This window comes from Symphalangus syndactylus, chromosome 2, assembly GCF_028878055.3.
Source record: "Symphalangus syndactylus isolate Jambi chromosome 2, NHGRI_mSymSyn1-v2.1_pri, whole genome shotgun sequence".
NCBI classification, from domain to species: domain Eukaryota; kingdom Metazoa; phylum Chordata; class Mammalia; order Primates; family Hylobatidae; genus Symphalangus; species Symphalangus syndactylus.
In genome coordinates, this window is record NC_072424.2 from 78,478,152 (window position 1) to 78,501,446 (window position 23,295).

At 34.7% G+C, this 23,295-nt stretch overlaps 1 protein-coding gene across 5 annotated transcripts in view; it reads right to left on the reverse strand.

The window, feature by feature from the left end:
- Positions 1-23,295, reverse strand: part of ASCC3 (activating signal cointegrator 1 complex subunit 3) — a 388,871-nt gene that overhangs the window by 110,181 nt on the left and 255,395 nt on the right. For all 5 annotated transcript variants that reach the window (XM_063619908.1, XM_063619900.1, XM_055259780.2 and 2 more), the window contains 5 exons: positions 16,738-16,823; positions 14,647-14,813; positions 13,499-13,644; positions 13,247-13,367; positions 10,872-11,014 (listed from right to left, as the gene is read on the reverse strand). In XM_063619908.1, the coding sequence (XP_063475978.1) occupies positions 10,872-11,014; positions 13,247-13,367; positions 13,499-13,644; positions 14,647-14,813; positions 16,738-16,823 (663 nt within the window). The remainder of the gene's footprint in view (positions 1-10,871; positions 11,015-13,246; positions 13,368-13,498; positions 13,645-14,646; positions 14,814-16,737; positions 16,824-23,295) is intronic.

Below are 23,295 nucleotides of genomic sequence, written 5' to 3' on the forward strand. Positions count from 1 at the left end.
GATTTCTTCTTATTCATGTTTTTAATTTAATTTGCCACGCTATTGGTAGGATATCCCCGTGTAAGCACTTCATATTTATTTCTGACTATAACTTTTATCTTTATTTCCATTGTTGAATAATTCTGATTCTAACTCATATTTAGCATTTCCATATATTGAAAAACTTTAAAAATGCAGATAAAGGTAATGAAATGGACATTATAAAATTTTCGAAAGTAGTATATTGTTAAATGCGTAATTATATTAACATGAATTAAATTTGTGCAGGATCACAGCAGGCAAAAAGGTATAAATATAAGATCAGATTTTACCACAGCTCTCAACAAAAAGAACCTATTTATAAGGTATAATATCATGTTGCTACACAATCACAGTAATAACAGTTAATATTTATTAAACATTTAACTATGTTTCAGTATCTTAAACGTATTAACACATGTAATCCTCACAACATTCCTATGAGGATGGGTTTCTTATTATTCTCTTTTATAATTGAAGACATGGTGCTCAGAGATTAATCCTACCAAGGCCACATAGCTTGCAACAGGCAGTCAGTATTGACCAAGAAGTCTGGCTCCAGTCCATGCTCTCAAGCACAATGCCTCCCTCTAATCACTACATGAATAAGAGGGATATTTAGTTAACTACTGAAAGTAATATTATTAATCAGGCTTAAGGGTGAGCCCCATGGTTTTAGACTATATGCAGAAAACAAGTAAGATTTGAAATAATGAGTAATGTATTTGAAATAATGAGTAATGAAATAATGAGTAACTCTATGCAGATGATTTATAAATCTATTTCTTCTTTATTATTTGAGTATTTCCCACTTCTATGCCTAAAAATGAAGAATATCTAAAATTATTTTCTTTTTTAAACTAAAATATTACCTTTTTCAACTACCTTCATAATCGAGAATGGCACAGCTCCTGCTGTTTGCTCTTGTTTTATATTTCAGCTACTAATTTTTCTTTCTTTTTTTCTTTTCTTAAAAAAAAATTTTGAGATTGAGTCTTGCTCTATCGTCCAGGTTGGAGTGCAGTGGCGTGATCTTGGCTCACAGCACCCTCTGTCTCCCAGGTTCAGGTGATCCTCCTGCCTCAGCCTCTCGAGTAGCTGGGACTACAGGTGCGTGCCACCACACCCGGGCCAGGCTTGTCTTGAAATCCTGACCTCAGGTGATCCACCCACCTCGGCCTCCCAAAGTGCTGGGATTACAGGCATGAGCCACCGTGCTCAGCCCAGCTACTGATTTTTCTTGATTTTTATTGCACTTTTGTCCCCATCAAATTACTCCCACCCCCACCATGACTTTTCCATCTTTTCTATTCAATATTGTTATCACTGATTCCAATTACTGCATGGCAGATTAAAATAACACAGACTCTAGGTTAGCTACCCTGTTTTGAGTTCCTAAGCTGCCACTTGCTTGCTTGTGCTATCTGGACAATCACTTAATCCTTCTAATTTCAGTTTTTGCATCTATAAAACTGGGATAATAAAAACTACCCTTTGAAAATTCATGATAAAATGTGATAATATAAACTTTAATGAATTCTAAAGTACTCTATATAAATACATCACTTAATACTTAGCTTAGTAAAAGTAAACTACTATTAAGCTTAGCAATAATTGATATATTTTGCCTCCTTTTTCAATAGGATATGCATGCTACCAACTAAGGCAAAATAAAATAAAACAGCCTCCTATATTGTAACTCAAGGATACTGAATAGCTGCCCTAAATTGTAGAAATATTTCACAAGGCCCAACTGATTTCAAACATCCAATGCTCAGCAAATCTGTAGATAATGTCTGCTTGACACTCAATATTCTCAGCTTAATAGTTTATTTACTGGTCAGTCATTTAGAGGTATGAGGCTTGATAAAACAGAAAGCACTTGGGGTGGGAATTTTGTACCATGAGCTAAATTTATTTTAGTTCTATAAAAAACAGGCCCTTTGAGTTAGAAATGATGTTGTTATCCTGCATTAAATTCAGCTTAATTTCCGATTTAAAACAATTTCAAAATCCATCTTCAACGTCTAGTACTAAGTTCTTACCTACAAGAAGAGCCCAATATCTATTTATATGTTGAATGAACAGGCAAATTAATCAAATAAAACTACAGTAAAATGTCATTAGAATCCCCACCAAATCTGAACTCAGGATAATTTTGAGTAAAGCAAAATTATAGTTCAGTTCTGTAGGTCTACTAATATTTTACTTGTAATGAGATTAGGTGGATTATGTTTAGCTTAAAATGGTAAACTGCTCTAGCATCTAAAAACACTTTAGTATTAAGCATGTGAAAACACTATCAATCTTACTTTTCATGAAAGTGTTCTTCCTATGCACCTGCATTAGTTTTCATAAATTCACTATGAAGCACCATGTAAAATTATAATTGGCACATTCAAAAAATAATGTTCTGTATAATTTAGAAGAGACTTCTAGCCAATTAATTTGAATTTAAAAACATTAACTATACTGCTGTTCCTTGTTCCAGGGAACTCTTATTTCCCATACCCCTCTAATTTTCATATTACCTTTACCTGGATTTTTTCCATGGTTTGCTCCAGTCAGAAGGCTCTTACCTTTCCTGCTTCAGATTTTTTCCCCCACCTACCTTTGGATGATGTTGTAGACTTTAGAGCACAACTTAAAACATTCACGGCAAAAGGCCTTGCAGAATCCTAATTCATTTCTACTTGTAAGGACAAAAGTGAATAGCGAGTTCTTATTGTTGTATTCTTCTTTTAGCTACCTGGATCTTATTTAACAGTGTGGCAGAAGAAAAGGGCAGTCCTGCTGTTAACTGGCAAGATACACAGAGGAGTTGAGGGAAATAATCTAAGCAATACTAAAGAATGAAGTCTAATCTTCAGCCAGCGTCCTGCTTTCCCACCCCAGAAAAGGAATCTCATCTAAGGGCAGTATTCTGAACTTTGTCGTTGTTGCTGTTGTTGTTGTTGAGACAGAGTCTTGCTCTGTCACCCAGGTTGGAGTGCAGTGGTGCAATCTTGGCTCACTGCAATCTCTGCCTCCTGGGTTCAAATGATTCTCGTGCCTCAGCCTCCCGAGTAGCTGGGATTACAGGCACATGCCACCGTGCTCAGCTAATTTTTGTATTTTTTTAGTAGAGATGGGCTTTCACCATGTTGGCCAGGCTGGCCTTGAACTCCTGACCTCAAATGATCCGCCCGCCTTGGCCTCCCAAAGTGCTGGGATTACAGGCGTGAGCCATCGAACCTGGCCCAGTATTCTGAGCTTTCAATCCACAGACTCACTCAGAAGAAAAGGCCTTCCCTCTGTTCTTTTATCTGTTAGTGCTGGTTGGCAACTATCCAGATCGTAGCACTGTTTTCCTTGAAATACGGGACCAGACTGCAGAATACTGGGTGGAAGGTGACAGGTCATAGTTGCTAGATGTTAAATTATAATATTAATTAAATTACACAGTAAAACTTCTAGAAGTTGTATATGCTATTTGCTTCCATTTTCACCTCCTCGCCCCCCCTCATTTGCTCCTCAGTCCATTCAAAACTGCTTCTGTTCACATGTCACTGACTGCCAAGTTCATCCAGGACCTTCAAATGATAAACCCCATGGGTGTTTCCTCTGCTCTCCTCCACTCAACTCCCATTTACATTTGATATAGCCAAGCACTCCTTCCTTCACAGAACCCTCTCTTCTACGGTGTTTTAGGACACTGTCTTACCCTATTGGCATCACATTCTCAGTGACCTGTGCCAATTCCTCATTTTTCTATCTCAGCTCGCACTAAGGGAATCCCTCAGGGCCTGCCCTCTGTTTCTCCACACTCTGCCTGAGAGTCTCATGTGCTCACCTGGGTTTAAGGGTTGCCTCCATGCTGATGCGTCCATGTTCATATGTTCATTTCACAGTCTCTGTGGGTTTTACAGACTTGTATCTAATTGCCTTGAAATCTCCACTTGAAAGTCTTGGATATACAAACTAACATGTCCAAAATATAACTTCTTTTTTAAAAAAGGAATACTTGGGAGGAGGGAGGGATAGCATTAGGAGACATACCTAATATTAAATGATGAGCTAATGGGTGCCGCACACCAACATGGCACATGTATACATATGTAACAAACCTGCACGTTGTGTGCATGTACCCTAAAACTTAAAGTATAATAATAGAAAAAAATGAATACCTTACAGATTCTGAGAAGGGCTGCCTATGGCTTTGATTTAGAGGACTGCTATTTTTATGGATATTTCGGGGAAGTAGGAAGCGAAAGAAGACTGAGTGCCCAACTATGTGATACCAGGTGACCTTGCAATGAAAGCTGTTGATCATAAACTGAGTATTTCACTGTCACTTTACTGGAAAGTAGAGATGACGCAAGTTGATGATTCACATTTTGCTCTGAAGTTAACCGGATTAGCCAGATGGTAAGGAGCTTGGCAAGAGTATTACTGGAGGACAAGAAAGGCAGAAGTTTTAGGTGGATGAACTCTTAGAACAGTGCCAGAATAAAAGGCTACCTGTATTTCATGAAGATTCGTGACAAAAACTTAAAAGCATTGTGCAATATGCTGGTAATGATCAAATGGGCAAAATAACCACCTCTTAGGATATCGGACAGCCTCCTTCCCAGGCCACAGTGTTTTATGCAATAGGTTATGTACTCAGTGGCCAAAGTAAAAGAGATGAAAATTATGCATGGGTGAAATATAATCATCCTTTTCTTCACAAAGGCCAAGCTATTGCCACTGCTCAGTGCCTAATATGCCACCAGTGGAAACACTGGGCCCATAATAAAGTATCTTACCCCCGAAACCAGACAGTTATCTGGTGGTGAGAAGATTATACTGGACCTTCTCTATCACTGAGGAGACACGTATTCATCCCTGTAAGAACAGGCACTTACTTTGGATTTTAATTCTCTTTTCCTACCAAACATGGTTCTGCCAGTAGCCTCAAGGGTAGAATTACTGAATGCCTTATACCTCATGATGATACCCTGTATAATAACGTTTCTGTCTGAGGAACTCACTTCATAAAGGAAAAGGTAAGACAATGGGATGATGCCATTGAATGCACTGGTCTTATTATGTTCTCATTAATAGAAAGAGCTGGTTTTATAGATTAAAGATTCAGAATGGCAGCTGGGAGGCAATACCTGGGAAAGGTTGGGGTACTATCCTGTAGGATGAAGTGTAGCCTCTGAACTAGTAATCATCAATGATGCTATTTATTCTGTTGCCAGAATATACGGTTCCAGGAACCAAGTACTCAAGGTGTGTGGATGTCTTTTGAAATCATAGATAAAAAAGCACTTGAAAACTTTTGCTTCTCTTCCCTATAACTCTAGCTTTGCTAGTTTTGAGGCTTATTATCCAAAGGATTAACAGTTTACTTGGAAACTGAAACAGCCACATGACCACTTCAGGCTCTCAGGTTCTTGGATGAACCAAAAAAATGTGGTCTCAGTATAGTCTGGGAAATTGATCCTAATGAAAAAATTGGGCTATTGTTTTATAATAAGGGGAGAGAAATTTGGATAGAACGTAAATAAATCTGACACTACTGTATCCATTTGAAAAACTAATTAAAGATTTTACAATCCTATATATTAAACATATATAAAATTGCAATTTTCAATCTATCAGGAATGTATGCTTTTGGTCACTCCACTGGATAAAGAGTCTTGATTAGCTTAGTGACTGGTTGAAGAAAAAATGTACAGATGATGTATGGCAGAGAAAACGAATCATAAATATCTATTTGGCCCCCTGGCTAGTGCAGAAATACACAGTGGTCTCTAATCCTTTTCCCTTGCTGTCTTATGTATCAACATATTTTAACTAATATATTTTAACTAATTTTGTTTCTCTTTCCTCTTTCTATCCTCTTTTACTGTTGAATATGGCATTAGTTAGCTGTAACTTTATAATCTAGTCCGCTGACTAGAGAATATTGAGACAGGCTTGCAAAATAACTAGAGGGTGACTAGACACAAGCAAGAGATCTAGGACTAAGTGCTAAATGGAGTTGATGAAATTTTTACTTGTCTTTCCTTGGAGAGGAAAAAATATTTTTAATTAAGTGTAGGTATAGGAAAAATAGTGTATGTATGAGTTTGAGGGGTGAAAGGGCCATAGTGGACCTTTGTTGTTTATGGGCAGCCAGTATCTGAATGTCACTGCCTATGACAGAAGCCAAAGAAGGGAGGAGATTCCTTTTTTCTGCTGCATGCCAGAGATGGAAACTCAGGCATTCAACTCTTTCTGTCTTGACTTGAAGCTTGAGAGAATGATGCAAAGACCCAATAACAGCTTGAGGTTAGTGGCAGAAGTAGCAGAATTCAGGTTACATGGTAGCATATACCCACAAACTTTTGAAACCACTGCAATGAGGATTCCTAATGACAATATGGAAAGGTATTTCCTTTGGGGTTTCCTGATGCAGTATAACTTTACATCAATGATACACTTGAAGGTGTCTTTCTGCTTTCCTAATACTTTGAAACTATACTGGATTAAGAAGACAGATGAATAACTCTTTTTGCCTTTGCCAATAAATTAATGAGAACACATATACTCTTCTTAGTCATATTCTCTCTCTAGCCTCTTGTGATTTACCCTAGCTTTCTTTACTCTCCATGCCCCCAGCCTGAATATCGATAGACAGTTCTTGACTTAAGGTCACTCAACAGCAGAATAATTTGAATGCTCTTCTATGCCAGACACACTACTTCATAGTTGCCAGGATAACTGCTGCTGTGCTTCCTCTGAATGCTCAAGTTGTCAACACTAGAGTCTTAACCAATTACCCATGTCCTGCCACAGAACATCAATTTAACACTACACAAGGAGCAGCAATGGAAGCAACCACTAAGCTTCCAGCCCATAATATTACGGAAAGTAACCCACACGAAGACCAAAATGTTAAAAAGTTTTCCTATTAATTATTTAGGGCTAATTATCTAGGAGTTCAACAACTAAAACACCTGCTTTATAGTATGCTTCAGTATCATATTGAATTTACATAGTAATCAGTTGTAAAACTTCTGAAATTTTCATTTTAAAGGTGATTGCTTTTAGAGTCAGTAGTAAAGCACAGTTTGCCTCATTCTTGAGATGGGTGTGGTGAAACAAAATGTCTGGAAATGACATAATATTTCTAGTTGTCCTATTTTATAATACATTTAAATAAATAGTACATTTATAACAAATATTTATGTTAATAAATACAATAATAAAACTAACAGATTTAATTTCAGAGTCTACAAGGAACTTAAACAAATTTACAAGAAAAAAGAACCCCATTAAAAAGTGGGCAAAGGATATGAACAGATACTTCTCAAAAGAAGACAATGTGGCCAACAAACATATGAAAAAAGGCTCAGCATCACTGATCATTAGAGAAATGCAAAGCAAAACCATAGTGAGGTACCATCTCACATCAGTCAGAATGGCAATTATTAAAAAGTCCAAAACAATAGATGCAGGCAAGGTTGTGGAGAAAAAGTAACACTTTTACACTGTTGGTGGGAATGTAAATTAGTTCAATCATTGTGGAAGACAGTGTGGCAATTCCTCAAGGATCTAGAGGCAGAAATATCATCTGACCCAGAAATCCCATTACTGGGCATATACCCAAAGGAATAGAAATCGTTCTATTATAAAGATATGTGCACATGTATGTTCACTGTAGCACTATTCACAATAGCAAAGACATGGAATTAACCCAAATGCCCATCAGTGATAGACTGGATAAAGAAAATGTGGTACATATGTAACATGGAATACTATGCAGCCATGAAAAGAAATGAGATCATGTCCTTTGCAGGGGCATGGATGGAGCTGGAAGCTGTTACCCTCAGCAAACTAACACAGGAACAGAAAACCAAACACCCATGTTCTCACTTATATGTAGGAGCTGAACAATGAGAACACATGGACATATGGGGGGAACTACACTGGGGCCTGTCGGGGATGGTGGGAGGGAGAATATCAGGAAGAATAGCTAAAGGATGCTGGGCTTAATACCTAGGTGATAGGTTGATCTGTGCAGCAAACCACTATGGCACATATTTACCTATTGATATGGTTAGGCTTTGTGACCCTAACCCAAATCTCATCTTTAACTGTAATCCGCATAATCCCCATATGTCAAAGGAGAGACCAGGTGGAGGTAATTGCATCATGGGGGCCGTTTCCCCCACGCTATTCTCGTGATAGTGAGTGAGTTCTCACAAGATCTGACGGTTTTATACGGGGCTCTTCCCCTTTCGCTCAGCACTTCCACTACCTGCTGCCTTGTGAGGTAGGGGTCTTGCTTCCCCTTCCACCATGATTGTAAGTTTCCTGAAACCTCCCCAGCCATGCTGAACTGTGAGTCAATTAAACCTCTTTCCTTTATAAATTACCCAGTCTCGGGTAGTTCTTTATAGCAGTATGAAAACGGACTAATACACCTATGTAACAAACATGCACATCCTGTTTATATACCCTAGAACGTAAAATAAAAGTTGAAGAAAAAAATATGAAAATAATACAGTTATAACAAATATTTGTTAATAAATACAATAATAAATTTATAATAAACATTTTATACACATACAAAATAATGTTTTCTAGGTGTCCTATTTTAGCAGTGAAAAATCTACAACAGCAGAAACCACGAGTATATTCTATAGTTTCTACCTAGCCTTGTGAATAACGTTTTCTGCCGATAAAAAAAAATATGAAACAGAGAAGTAATTCTACACAATGTCTGAGCTATCTACAATTCTTTAGGTCTCATATATTAAAATTAAAAAAAAAGAAACAGTAGAAGTGTACTATACCTGATATGAGCACATGAGGTTCACATTTGAGGTTAATGTGAGTCACATATGTGCTAAATGCACAATGTCTATATACTCTAAGCAAACATCCCAAAGTGTGTTTAGTAGGTTTGTACATTGTATCTTAACTTCAAAGAAAAGTGTCCATTTGGAAGACTTTTAGGATAACATATAAAATAAAATTAAGCCTAGAGAGATACTGTACATAAACTGAGTCATCAATATTTTATATATCTATTTTTCATCATTTGCCTCCTAAGTTATGATACTGCCTTAGACACAACAGGTTGATTATTCAGATATCAATTAAATAATACAGGATAAAAAAATCTTTTAACAACATTATTTTGGACATAAATTATTTTCTTAAATATCTAGTATACCCATACAAGTAACAGTAAGTAAATAAAGATAAAATTTAAAAGATAAAATGATCGCTATTACTCTACTTCAAGCAGTCATTTGATAGCCTGCATATTAAGCTAATTTATGAGTCTGTTAGTGAATAAGGTCATCTATAGAACTAAGCAAAAACATTCTGAAATATCAGTTAACTATTACACAATAATGTAATATATACAGTACTATCTAACAGTCCTACTAACTCTAAAGGAGTCATGAGAAGTAGAAGGGGAGAAATATGCTAACTGTTAATCCCGGACACCAGTGGATTTGGAACATTGTTTTTTACTGATGCCGAACAGCACTGCTCTTCTTTAGCCTGCATGAGATCACAAAATGGGAACACTGAAGAGGGTAGGTGGAGAGATCACAATGCAACAATTATGCTACTGATGTCATCTGTTTTCATTGTAACTCAATTTAGGAAAATATTTTTCAAAACTGGAAAAGTGTAAGAAAGAACAATCACTATATATTAAATCTATAGAGAGGAGGAGGAATATCTATATTTAGATGTACTATAAAGGATCATACTAACAAACTGGATTACATAAAATGTAAAGTCTTCTATTTGTAAAAAGACACTATGATAAAAAGACAAGCAATAAACTAGCAAAGTTATCTAATACAGCAGGTGAAAGATTAATATGTATATATGTATAGAAATACATACATATGGAGAAAAGTAATATATAAAATTCTATATATGTACATATTTTTCTAAATTTGGCAAAGCTCTCACACAAATCTACAAAATAAATGCTGTACTGGAATAGATGAAAGACCAAAAGAAATGAAGAGACAACAAAGAAAAAAGAAGACAACTAGTAAATATATGAAAAAAAAAGTTCAACCAATCAAAAATCAAGGCATACATTAAGATAAGATAATAATTTATCTATAATATATCAATAAGTTGCAACAAATGAGGATGTAGTAAAACTCTTACTCTCATATACTTCTGATAATTCATACATCAGTGGTGATGACACCAATAAGTACAGTTCTTTTGGAAAGTAATTAGCAGTGTACCTGAAAACCTGTAAAAATATTCACATTATTTGACCCACTAATTTTATCTTTAGAACTCCATACTGAGAAAATAATTTTAAACAGAGAAAAACCTACAATAATAAAGATGCATGATTATTAAATTACAGGAGAAAACTACTATGAAATAGTTGCATAATGGAATATAACTGCATAGACACAAAAATTCTAATTTAAAATTTTACTGGTAGTTATTACTTAGGGAAAGGATAATAACAGATTTTAAATTTTTATATATTAGTGCCTCCTAAAATTAAAAAAGATTATTATATATTTTTTAAAACCCAAATTTTGCAAAACTGATTTTAACTTCAGTGAGGGCAGTGAATACTCAAAGAATATGAAAATGGTTGAATGTTACAATATACATAGGTGATAATGTTAAAGGAAAAATTTATAAATATGAATATAGAAAATAAATATTAAGTGGGCCTATACTAGAACAAACTATAACAGAATATTAATAGTGTGGTAAGGTGGCGGTATTATGAATTTCTTCTTTCCCTATAATATACTTACATATGTAATGTTCATTCTAATACAATATAACCTGAAACTTATAAGTAGTAGAAGATAAAAAATGTTGCTTACCTCTCTTTCATCCATGTTTAACCACTGCTTTGGATCTTCTTCAGTAGCCAGGAAGGCGATCAATTCCAAAGCAGTAAGACGAGTTTGACGTCTTGATGAGACAAATATCAAAACAGGTTTGGCTGGAGAATGGCTTCTAATTGCTGTTGAAAAGTTGTGGGAAGTAAAATGGAAAGCTACTTAACCCCAGAATATGAATTTCATTAGGATATCAAATGGATACATGAAAACTAATGATGTAAACAATTTAGGCATGAAATGTGGCATTATTGCAGGTACTACATGGATCTGGCAGCATATTAGACAGATAATAGGAAAAGAGAGGTTGATGGCCCTACCTAGAGAGTATATTGCCTGGGAGAGAAAAGATTTAATTATGCTGGGTCCCATTTCTATTCTGAGTTGCCAAGGAAGGAGAAACTTAAAGATTGAGACTCTCCATTAAGAGCTATACATGGACACTGAATCTTAAATCAAGTTTTCTGTGCTAAGTTGTGTTTCTCAGCTATTTGTGTTTGCCTAAGCAGTGATATTATGGAGTTAACTGGTCCTGGGGTCTGGTGAGAAAATCAAGTCCTGCCACGTGATGGAAAATGTCTAGAAAGACCACAAAAAGTTCCTTTTATTTTTGTTATCAGTGATAGAAAAATTAGGAGAGTTTGTACCAGTAAACAGGTTAAGAGATAAATCAGAAGAAAGTTTTCCCTCTGTTTTTCTAAAAGCATATGTGTGAGAAGGGCAGACAAGAGAATGTAGAAGAGGGCTGAAGAGAATACTATGCCTGAATGAGTATCTGAGTAATGGGACATGGTAGTCAACACAAAGAAGATGAGATGACTCTGGTCAACACAAACCAGAGTAACAAGACTGAAGGAAATTCTGTAAATCAAATCTTTAAAAATAATTAAAGAGCCATATAAATCATTTGGTTTATCTTGAAATGAGGTTTTTTTTTCTTTCTTTACATAGGTTCCAAAACCCTGATTAAGATGCCACGAGTAGAATATATATTTAGGTCCACACAACTCTCTTAAAACAGTCAGAGATATTTAAAAATTTTTTATAAAAAGTTCAACCTCTTTGTAATTTCTTGTTTGAAATGTGAGCTGCAGAATTTCTTTTTATGGGCTGGGAAACAAGGTTTATAATGGAAATGTTGACATGACCTTGACTTTATTTACATCCTAACTATGAGAAATAAAGCTATCACACAATCATGTTTCTAAACTCAAAGAAATATAGTAATCACTACAGGTATAATAAATAGTACATAAGTATAGCTGCTGTGCTGATACCATTTCTATGGAAGTGTAAGTACTTTAGTTATTTACTATTGATTTATATAACACAAAATGCTTCCTTTCCATCAATGGTATGCAGTCATTCCATATAGATATATGCAATTTCAACAATATATATTATGAAAAATAAATTCATTTATCTTATTTCTCTTTCTATTGTTTATCAGAATGTTACAGAATGTAAATGATAAAGCTTTGATAAATCATATTAGAGATACACCATGTAAAATACACATATTAGTACAATATTGGTATCATTTGGACACATAAATATAAATGGATCTCTGTCTTTCTTTAAACCTCAACATTTAATGGATTTTTGCTGCTGAAAGAACAGGTGTGGCTGAACAGCTCACGGCAGATTTATTGTTCATTAGTGATTTTGTACAATGCTTCTGTGGAGGTGTAAATAATCTGAACTGCCAAGATTGGTCTCTAGTTCACAATCAATACTTTGCTTCTGTCATAAGGCTAATTACAGCAGCTAAAAAGTCACCTCACAACTGTCACCACACAATCAACAGCAGTTCACATTTGAGGATTTATTTTTGAGGTTATTTTTAATTGATATAATAAATATTCTTTATGCAGCCCAAATAAAACATGTTTCAGTAAAATAGGAGTGCTATTCTTAAATCTTTCCTGTTTGCCTAATTTGGTAGAAGAGGAAAAACTAAAAACAGAAGCACTGTACTAAACTACTGAAATTTCTAAGTTTTATGATTTCTCATAAAAAGGATTATGAGATGTTTTTGACCTGTAGCTTCCATTTCTCATTTGTTCAAGCTACTATCATAAAAACACTTTGATTAATATTAAGAAAACTCTGATAACTTTTTTTAATTACATACTTTTATTCTACTACAAAGTCATTACCATTTGTGAAATGTCTCCAATTTTCAAAAGGTAATTTAACATATATTTGTATTCCTTAACAGTTGAGACAAACAGTTTTAGATATTTGTAGAAGCTGGACCAATATCATCCTTTCAAAGAAACCAACACCAATTAGAAGACATTTGATAGCTACCATAAACAATGGTTACTATTTTATTCCAAGAATCTGAAGCTTACCCTGAAATGCAGGCTTGTTCATACTAGCCATACGAGGACAGTAATGTTGACCTGGAAAGCCTTGAATGTGAACTTCCAGTGGAACTGGGCGTACTGATGGTCGGAAGTTAAACAAGCCCATCTAGAGTAAATATGAGAGAGAAACCATTTTCAATTTTTATATTGAATTTTATAATGTTATAACATCTCTTAAAAGGAATCATCAAAGTTACACTACTAAATAAATGCATAATTTATCAATCTTCTACATACCTGCTTAATATTGAGCCAGTCAGCAAGGTCTCTGGCATTAGCTAATGCAGTAGATAGTCCAACTATTCTAACAGGCTTTTCTGTGTGTGATGAGATAAAATTTGTTCGAGATACAATGACCTCTAGAACAGGGCCTCTTTCCTCCCCTAGAAAATAGGGAAAAATCAATGTTAATCATTTAACAAGTCTGTGCTGGCCATTGCAGCAACTACAAAAGGAAAAGTTCGTAGCTTCCTCAAAAAAAAAAACAACTAAAGATACAACTACCAAAGGATTCTGCAATCCCACTCCCAGTGCATGATGTCACTTGGATGTTGAATTAAAAAAAACTGACCTCATGGAAGTAAAGAGCAGAAATGTGGTTACCAGAGTCTAGGGGCACGGGTTGGAGTTACAAGAGAAGGGAATAGAGAGATGGTGGTCAAAGGGTACAATGTTTCAGTTGGACAGGAGAAATAAGTTTGTCAGATCAATTGTACAGCAGTGTGACAACAGTTAATAATAATATATTGTATATTTCAAAATTGCTAAATTGCAAAATTGCTAATTGCATGTTGAACTGTAATCTCCAATGTTGGAGGTGGGGCCTAGTAGGAGGTGATAGGATAATGGGGGCTGTTTCTCCTAAATGGCTTAGCACCGTCCTCTTGGTGCTATTCTCATGACAGTGAGTGAATTCTCATGAGATCTAGTTGTTTAAAAGCATGTAGCACCTCCCCCACCACCTTCCTCTCTTGTTCCTGCTCTTGCCATGTAAGAAGCTCTCTCCTGCTTTGCCTTCAGTCATGACTGAAAGCTTCCTGAGGCCTCCCCAGAAGCAGGAGCCACTATGTTTACTATACAGCCTATAGAATCTTGAGCCAATTAAACTTCTTTTTAAAAATAAATTACCCAGTCTCAGGTATTCCTTTATGGCAATGTGAGAACAGATTAATACAATAAGATAAAATTTTTTGTTTCACCACAATTTATACATAAGGTGATAGATGTTAATTATCTTGATTTAATAATTCCACATTATATACGTATATCAAAAAATCACATTGTGCCCCAGAAATATATATAAATATTACATGCAAATTAAAAATAATACTAATAATTTACAAAGTTAAAGTTTGTAAACTGGCTTTAGATACAGTGGTACCTACCAAGCAGATGGATCTCATCTATGATGAGAATAGTGACTTGCTGAACATAGTTCCTATTTTGCCAGCTTCTGCTGACTCCATCCCACTTCTCTGGCGTAGTGACGATAAGGTCAGCCTTGGCAATGGATTTCACATCAGGAGTCACATCCCCTGTTAGTTCAACAACTCTGGAGGGAAATATAAAAATGATCCCAGAACCTTTTCAAGTAACAAATGACCTTGGAAATGCAAAAACCTATCTCTTTTAAAATAAAATTTTATAAGGCTTAAAATTACTTTATCTACCTTTGATTTTTGAAATTTTCCAAGTTGAGTCCAAAATGTACATTTCTTAAAAACTCTAAGAAAATTTCTTGCCATAAAATGAAGGTCATATAAATTCCAATCACTGACATATCTAACTTTTAAACAGATATGCAAGGATATCAAACTTTGCTTTAATTATGTTTATAGAAACTCCATCCTAGGTGATTTTATAAAGTTGAACTCATACTTCCTTGTCCCTATGTTGGAATAAAGTTTTTTTTAATGAAGGAAAGTGTTACTTTATGGAGACAAAAAAAGGCATTCATTAAGAATATTTAGGATTATGTGTAAATTTAAAATTATGTGTAATTTAGATTGTGTGCAAACTCGTATCTTTCCTTAGATTGGAATTTTCTGTAGATTTTATAGCCAAAATGAAATGTATTAGGATGAAAACAAGATAAGCCAGAGCAAATATGTACCAACTCATGCTAAGCAGATCACAGTCATATAGCGAGAGAGAAGGAAAAGAAAAACCTATGCAGATCTAGAGGAATTACCTAAGAATTCCTAATTACATAGGATTAGCTCTAGGCCAACACCAAATTTTAAGTAATTACTAAAATAATTTCTTTTCTTTCTTTTTTTATTTTTTTTGAGACATAGTCTCATTTTGTCACCCAGGCTAGAGTGTAGTGGTTTGATCTCAGCTCACTGCAACCTCTACCTCCCGGGTTCAAGCGATTCTCCTGTTTCCAAGTAGCTGGGATTACAGGCATACACCACCACGTCCAGCTCCTTTTTTATTTTTAGTAGAGATGGGGTTTCACTATGTCGGCCAGGCTGGTCTCCAACTCCTTTTCTCAGGTGATCACCCGCCTCAGCCTCCCACAGTGCCAAGGTTACAGGCATGAGCCACCACGCCCAGCCTAATATTCCTAATCTGTGTTAAGACTTGGAAAATAAGAAAAAGGGCAAAACTGGTTCCTCTAAGCATAATGTTCACAAAGTATCTACTTATTCTTGTTTATTTTAAAGATTTACATTTTATATATTATTTTGAATATGGAATATATTCACATGGCTCAAAGAATATAGAGAATAGTCTCCATATCCTATAGACAGCTAGTTCTCATTCTGAAAAGAACCACATATTCATATTCTTTATCATTTTGAAAAAACATAAGCTAGGATACTTAAATTTTTTTTTTTTACATTATCTTTGGAGATCATTCTTTCCATATAAAAAGAACTCACATAGTTTATTTTTTAAAGAGTAATACAATATTTTACATTGTGTGAATGTACTATAATTTACTTACTGATGCTCTGTTGGAAATTCGTTTCTCTGTAATCTTTTGCTATTTAAAATAATACTGCAATGAATAACCTTGTAGTATATTAAATTATTAATTAAAAAAACCCCACATCATGTTTTTCAAAGAACTTCTGCTTTTTCATAAATAATTTACACGCAAAATGCCTTCTAAGCAGTCTCTGGAAGCTATTCTACATAATATGAAAAAAATAGAGAGACAGAACTTATTTTTGTTGTTTTAGAATGAAAATATTTTGAAAAAGTTATCCTGCCAAATAAAAGTACTCACGTTAAGTAATTTAGAAGATTTCATTTTCAATCTTAAAACAATGGGAATATTGATATTATTTTAATAGTAGGTACATATCTTTAAATAAAAGACTGAAAATCACTGTAAAACCATTCAGCAGTTAAATAAAAGACTATGAAAATCACTGTAAAACCATTCAGCAGTTTTATTCAACTCTTATTTCCTGGTCCTTTTAGTCAATTCAAAGTGTATCTTTTGAGTAAAAGTAAGAACTTACTTTTTACCAAGTTTTTCTTCTATTCTAACTTTCCAATCATCCATTCTTTCACGTACTAGGGCTTTTAGGGGTGCAATATATACCGCCTAAAAAGGGGAGAATAGCCAAAAATACTCATGAAAATAGTGATGGCATTTTCAAATAAAAGCAAACTCCAAAAACTTTGTCAAAATATGACAGTGTGGTTTTAAAATGTATCTTTTAATTCTGAATACTCAAATTTTTAAATCAATGGGAAAAAGTCATTAACTCAAACTACATTTATCCAAAATAAGACAGAAATGTAACACATCACAAACATTCTATTCATAAAAAATATTAATGTAGATGAATTTAAATTACTTTTAAAAAAGCATCAGAGGTATTTTCCTCAGGCATTTTACTTGAAATTATATTCTACATAATAAAAACAAATAAAACAAATTATGAGATACACATTATAAGAGAAAATTAGGGTTCTGATGAAAAAATTTTTTTCTATTATTATGATTAATATTTATTTGAGATGTATGTTACTCTTTCATGAATAAATGTACTGATGTTGAAGTTTTGAAGTGAAATAAACTTGTTCAAATTTTAATGCAGATTTTATGAAGATGCTAACAGTACACTTTAGGTTTCAAAAAAATAAATAAAAGCTGGTCTATAGTAATACAAACCTGTACAAAATGTATTCCCTTTATGTTTCTAATTTAGAGTAGAGCTCTACTGTTATATTAACATGTCTCTAGAGATCAATAACCACATATTAGAGAGACTGAAAAGTAGGAAAACTTAGGGTTAAGTAGGGAAGAAAAGCCACTAATTAGGAAACACTACAAAAGGATGTTAAGACATTTCTGAAATCATAAATGATGAAGAAACTAGCCCACAATTCCAATCACAACATCTCTGTGAATGTTTCTATTTTAGTGTGATGTACTCACAAAATTAAGAACAAGAAAATTCTAAATACTACATAAAAAACTGTTAGAATTAATAAATTCAACATGCTTGAAGGACACAAAGTCAACATATATAAACCAGTAGAATATATACTATTAGCAAACTGTCAAAAAAAAACAAGAAGACAGTTCCACTTACAATAGCACCAAAAAGAATAAAGTACTTAGGAATAAAGTTAACTAAAGAGGTAAAAAATTGTACACTGAAAACTATAAAACATTGAAGAGAAACTGAAGAAAACACAAATAAATGAGAAGATATCCCATGTTCATGGACTAGAATAATTAATATTGTTGAAACGGTCATACAACCCAAAGCAATCTTCAGTTTAAATGCAATCCTTATCAGAATTCCAATGGCATTTTTCACAGACATAGAAAAAAAAAATCCTAACATTCACATGGAAGCACAAAGACCTTGAACAGCCAAAGCAATTTTAAGGGAGAAAACCAGTCAGATGCGCCACATTTCCTGGTTTCAAATTATATTACAAAGCTACAGTAATCATAACAGTGTGGAAATATGGACCTGACATAAAAAGAGGCACACAGACCAGTGGAACAGAAAAGAGAGCCCAGAAATCAGACCACACATACAAGGTCAACTAATCTTCAACAAGGGCCTGAAGCATACATACAATAAGGAAAAGATAATCTCTTCAATAAATGATGTTGGGAAGACTGTATATTCACAAGTAAAAGAACTACTGCCATATACCATATACAAAAATTAACTCACAATGGATTAAATAATTAAATATAAGATCTCAAACCACAAAATTCTTAGAAGAAAACATAAGGAAAAAGCTCCTCGATGCTGGTCTTGGCGATGCTTTTTGGGACATAGCATCAAAAGCAAAAATAAACAAACAGGTGTACAACAAACTAAAAAGCTTCTACACGGAAAATAAATAAATAAATAAAATCAACAGACAATGCGAAATGAAAGAAATGACAAAACGAAAAAAAATATTTGCAAACCATATACATTAGTTCTGTCTTAGTGCCTTCCTTTCCACGCTTCCAATTACTTGTAGTCAACTGTGGTCCAAAAATGTTAAATGAAAAATTCTAGAAATAATTAATAAGTTTTAAATTATGTACCCTTCTAAGTAGCATGATGGAATCTCACACTGTCCCACTCAATTCAGCCTGGAACATGAATCATCCCTTTGTCCAGAGTATTCAGGCTGTAACCACTCCCCAACCATTAGTCACTTAGTAACTGTCTTGTTTACTAGAAAGACTGTGGCAGTATCACAGTGCTTTTGTTCAAGTAACCCTTACATTACTTAGTAATGGACCCAAAGCAGAAGAGTAGTGATGCTGGCAATTCGGATTTGCCAAAGAGAAGACAAAGTGTTTCAAGTGAAAAGATGAAAGTTCTTGACTTAATAAAAGAAAAAAAAATCATATGCTGAGACTGCTAAGATCTATGGTAAGAACAAACATTCTATCTGTGAAATCGTAAGAAGGAAATCATAAGAAATTTGTGCCAGGCCGGGTGCGGTTGCTCACGCCTGTAATCCCAGCACTTTGGGAGGCCAAGGTGGGTGGATCACCTAAGGTCAGGAGTTTCAGACCAGTCTGATCAACATGGAGAAACCCCGTCTCTACTAAAAAAAATACAAAAATTAGCCGGGCGTGGTGGCACATGCCTGTAATCCCAGCTACTCGGGAGGCTGAGGCAGGAGAATTGCTTGAATCCAGGAGGCAGAGGTTGCGGTGAGCAGAGATTGCGCCATTGCACTCCAGCCTGAGCAACGAGAGCAAAATTCCGTCTCAAAAAAAAAAAAAAAGAAAAGAAAAAAGAAATTTGTGCCAGTTTTGATGTTGAACCTCAAACTGCAAAAATTATGGCCACAGTACACGATAAATGCTTAGTTAAGATAGAAAAGGTATTAAATTTGTGGGTGGAAAACATGAATGAAAATCTTACAAATTTCTTACGATTTCCTTCTTACGATTTCACAGATAGAATGTTTGTTCTTACCATAGATCTTAGCAGTCTCAGCATATGATTTTTTTTTCTTTTATTAAGTCAAGAACTTTCATCTTTTCACTTGAAACACTTTGTCTTCTCTTTGGCAAATCCGAATTGCCAGCATCACTACTCTTCTGCTTTGGGTCCATTACTAAGTAATGTAAGGGTTACTTGAACAAAAGCACTGTGATACTGCCACAGTATTAAATTTTAATACACTTTTCTTAAGTACATATTTATAAAGGACATAGTACTGTACTACTATACCATTTCTTTTTTTACTTTTTATTTGTTTTTACTTGACACATAATAATTGCACATATTTATGGGTTACATAGTGATGTTTTGATACATATAATGTATAGTGATCAGATCAGGGTAATTAGCATATCCATCATCTCAAACATTTATCATTTCTTTGTGTTGGGAACCTTCAATATCCTTCTTCTAGCTATGTGAAACCATATTATATATTATTGTTAACTACAGTCCTTCTACAGTCGTATACAACACTAGAATTTATTCTTTCTATTCAGCTGTAATTTTGCATCCTTTAACAATTCTCTCCTTATCTCTCCCTTCCCGCTACCCAAATGGGTTCAATACCATCAGGCTGCAGGCATCCATCGGGGTTTTGGAATGTATCACCTGAGGATAAGCGGGGACTAAATATCTAATAAAAAGTTACAATCCAAAATAGAAACTTACACAACTCAATAGCAGATAAACCCAAATTATTCAATTAAAAATGGGCAAAATATCTGAATACACACTTTTTTCAAAAGAAAACACACAAATGGCCATTGGATACATGAAAAGGTGCTCAACATAACTAATCGTCAAGGAAACGCAAATTAAAATCACAATAAGACATCCATTTACACCTATTAAAATGGCTATTATCAAAAGACAAAAGACAGCCGGGCATGTGGCACAAACCTGTAGTCCCAGCTACTCAGGAGGCTGAGGCAGGAGGACTGCTTGAGCCCAGAAGTTCAAGGCCAGTCTGGGCAACACAGTGAGACCCCATCTCCTGAAAAAAAAAAAAAAAAAAAAAAAAAGAAAGAAAAAGAAAAGAAAAAAGAAAAAAAAACACACATGTAGGTGAGGATGTGGAGAAAAGGTAAATGTTACTGTACATGATTGGTGGTAATGTAAGCTGTACAGCCATTATGGAAGACAATCTGGAATTTCTTTAAAAATTAAGCATAGAACTATCCGGCAATCCCGCTTTTGGGTATATATCCAAAGGAAATGAGATCAGTATCTTAAAGAGATATCTGCACTCCCATGTTCATTGCAGCTTTACTTAGAATAGCCCAGATATGGAAACAATCTAAGTGCCTCAAGATAGATAAAGAAATTGTAATATATATATGTATTTATATATGTGATATATATGTACACACACACACACACAATGAAATATTATTCAGCTTTAAAGAAGAATGAAATCAGCCATTTTCAACAATATAGATGAACCCAAGGGACATTATGTTAAGTGAAATACGCCAGACATAGAAAGAAAAATACTGCATAATTTCACTTACACATGGAATTTTCAAAAGTTGGATTCATAGAAGGAAAGAGTAGGATATTGGTTACCAGGGGTGAGGAAGGGGGAATGAGAAGATACTGGTCAACAGGTATAAAGTTTCATTTATCATGAACGAATAAGTACTAGACACCTAATATACAGCATGGTGATTATAGTTAATAGTACTGCATTATATACTTGAAATTTGCTAAGAGAATAGATTTTATGTGTTCTCACCACAAAAAAGATAACTATTTGAAGTGATAGGTATGTTAATTAGCTTGACTGTAGTAATCACTTGACAATATATATCAAAACATCACATTGTATACCTTAAATATACATAATTTTTATTAAAAATAATAAATACTAGGAAAGAGTTAAAAAAATTATGCTTCAAGAAAGCTTTAAAGCAATACTTACTTGACTTGTAATGTTATTTGATATTAAATAATATGGCCATTTGTAGAAGTCATATAAAAGCTACTCTATATTTAATATGTATAATCAAACTATATTAAAGCACTAGCATTTTCTTCATACAGAAAAGATTTGATTATGAATTACTTTGTATTGTTTAACTTTGCTTATGAAGTGGGTTTCTCACAGTGAAATTATCTATGAATTGTAGAAATCTTACAATGAGGAAAGGATTTGTGTGTCACTATGTACATTAGAAATTCAACTGGAGGACTACAAAGTTTAAGGTAAAATTTCTTGCTGCAAATTATCTTAATATAGGCATAGCCCATTTTACTGCACTTTGCAGATTTTTTTTTACCAATTGGAGGTTTGTGGCAACCCCACATCAAGCAATTCTATCAATAGCAATTCTATTGATTTTTCCAACAGTATGTGCTCACTTCATTCCTCTGTTACATTTTGGTAATTCTACCAATATTTCTAACTTTTTCTGTATTATTATATCAGTTATGGTGATCTGTGGTCGGTGATCTTTTATGTTATCATTGTAATTGTTTTGTAGTGTTATGAACTACACCATATAAGATGACAAACTTAATTGATAATTGTGAGTGTTCTAACTTCTCCACTGACCAGCTGTTCTCCCATCTCTTTCCTTCTCCTCAGGCTTCCTTCTTCCCTAAGACAAAACAATACTGAAATTAGGTCAATTAATAACCCTACAATAGCCTCTAAATGTTCAAGTGAAAGGAAGAGTTGCACGTCTCTCACTTTAAATCAAAAGCTAGAAATGATTAAGCTTAGGGAGGAAGGCATGTCAAAAGCTGAGATAGGCCAAAAACTAGGCCTCTTAATACCAAGGAGTTAGCCAAGTTTTGAATGCAACGGACATGTTCTTGAAGGAAATGAAAAGTGCTACTTCATTGAACACAAGAATGACAAGAAAGTGAAAGTTTTATTCCTGATATGGAGAAAGCCTGAGTGGTGCAGACAGAAGATCAAATCAACCATGATATTTCTGTAACCTAAAGCCTACTCTAGAGCAAGCCCCAAATTCTCTTCGATTCTGTGAAGGCTGAGAGTGGTGAAGACGATCCAGAAGAAAAGTTTGAAGCTTGTTTCACAAGGTTTAAAGAAAGAATTCACCTCTATAAAGTGCCAGGTGAAGCAGCAAGTGCTGATGTAGAAGCTGCAGCAAGTTATCTGGAAAATATAGCTAAGAAAATTGATGAAGGTGGCTACAATAAACAAAAGAATTTTAATGTATACAAAATAGCCTAATATTGGAAGAAGATGTCATCAAGGACTTTCACAGGTACAGAGGAGAAGTCAATGCTTGGCTTCAAAGCTTCAAAGGAGAAGCTAACTTTTTTTTTTTTTGAGTCAGAGTCTGGCTCTGTCGCCCAGGCTGGAGTGCAGTGGCGCAATCTCAGCTCACTGCAAGCTCCGCCTCCCAGGTTCACGCCATTCTCCTGCCTCAGCCTCTCCGAGTAGCTGGGACTACAGGCGCCCGCCACCACGCCCGGCTAATTTTTTTGTATTTTTAGTAGAGACGGGGTTTCACAGTGGTCTCAATCTCCTGACCTCATGTTCTGCCCGCCTTGGCCTCCCAAAGTGCTGGGATTACAAGCGTGAGCCACCGCGCCCGGCTGAAGCTAACTTTCTTGTTA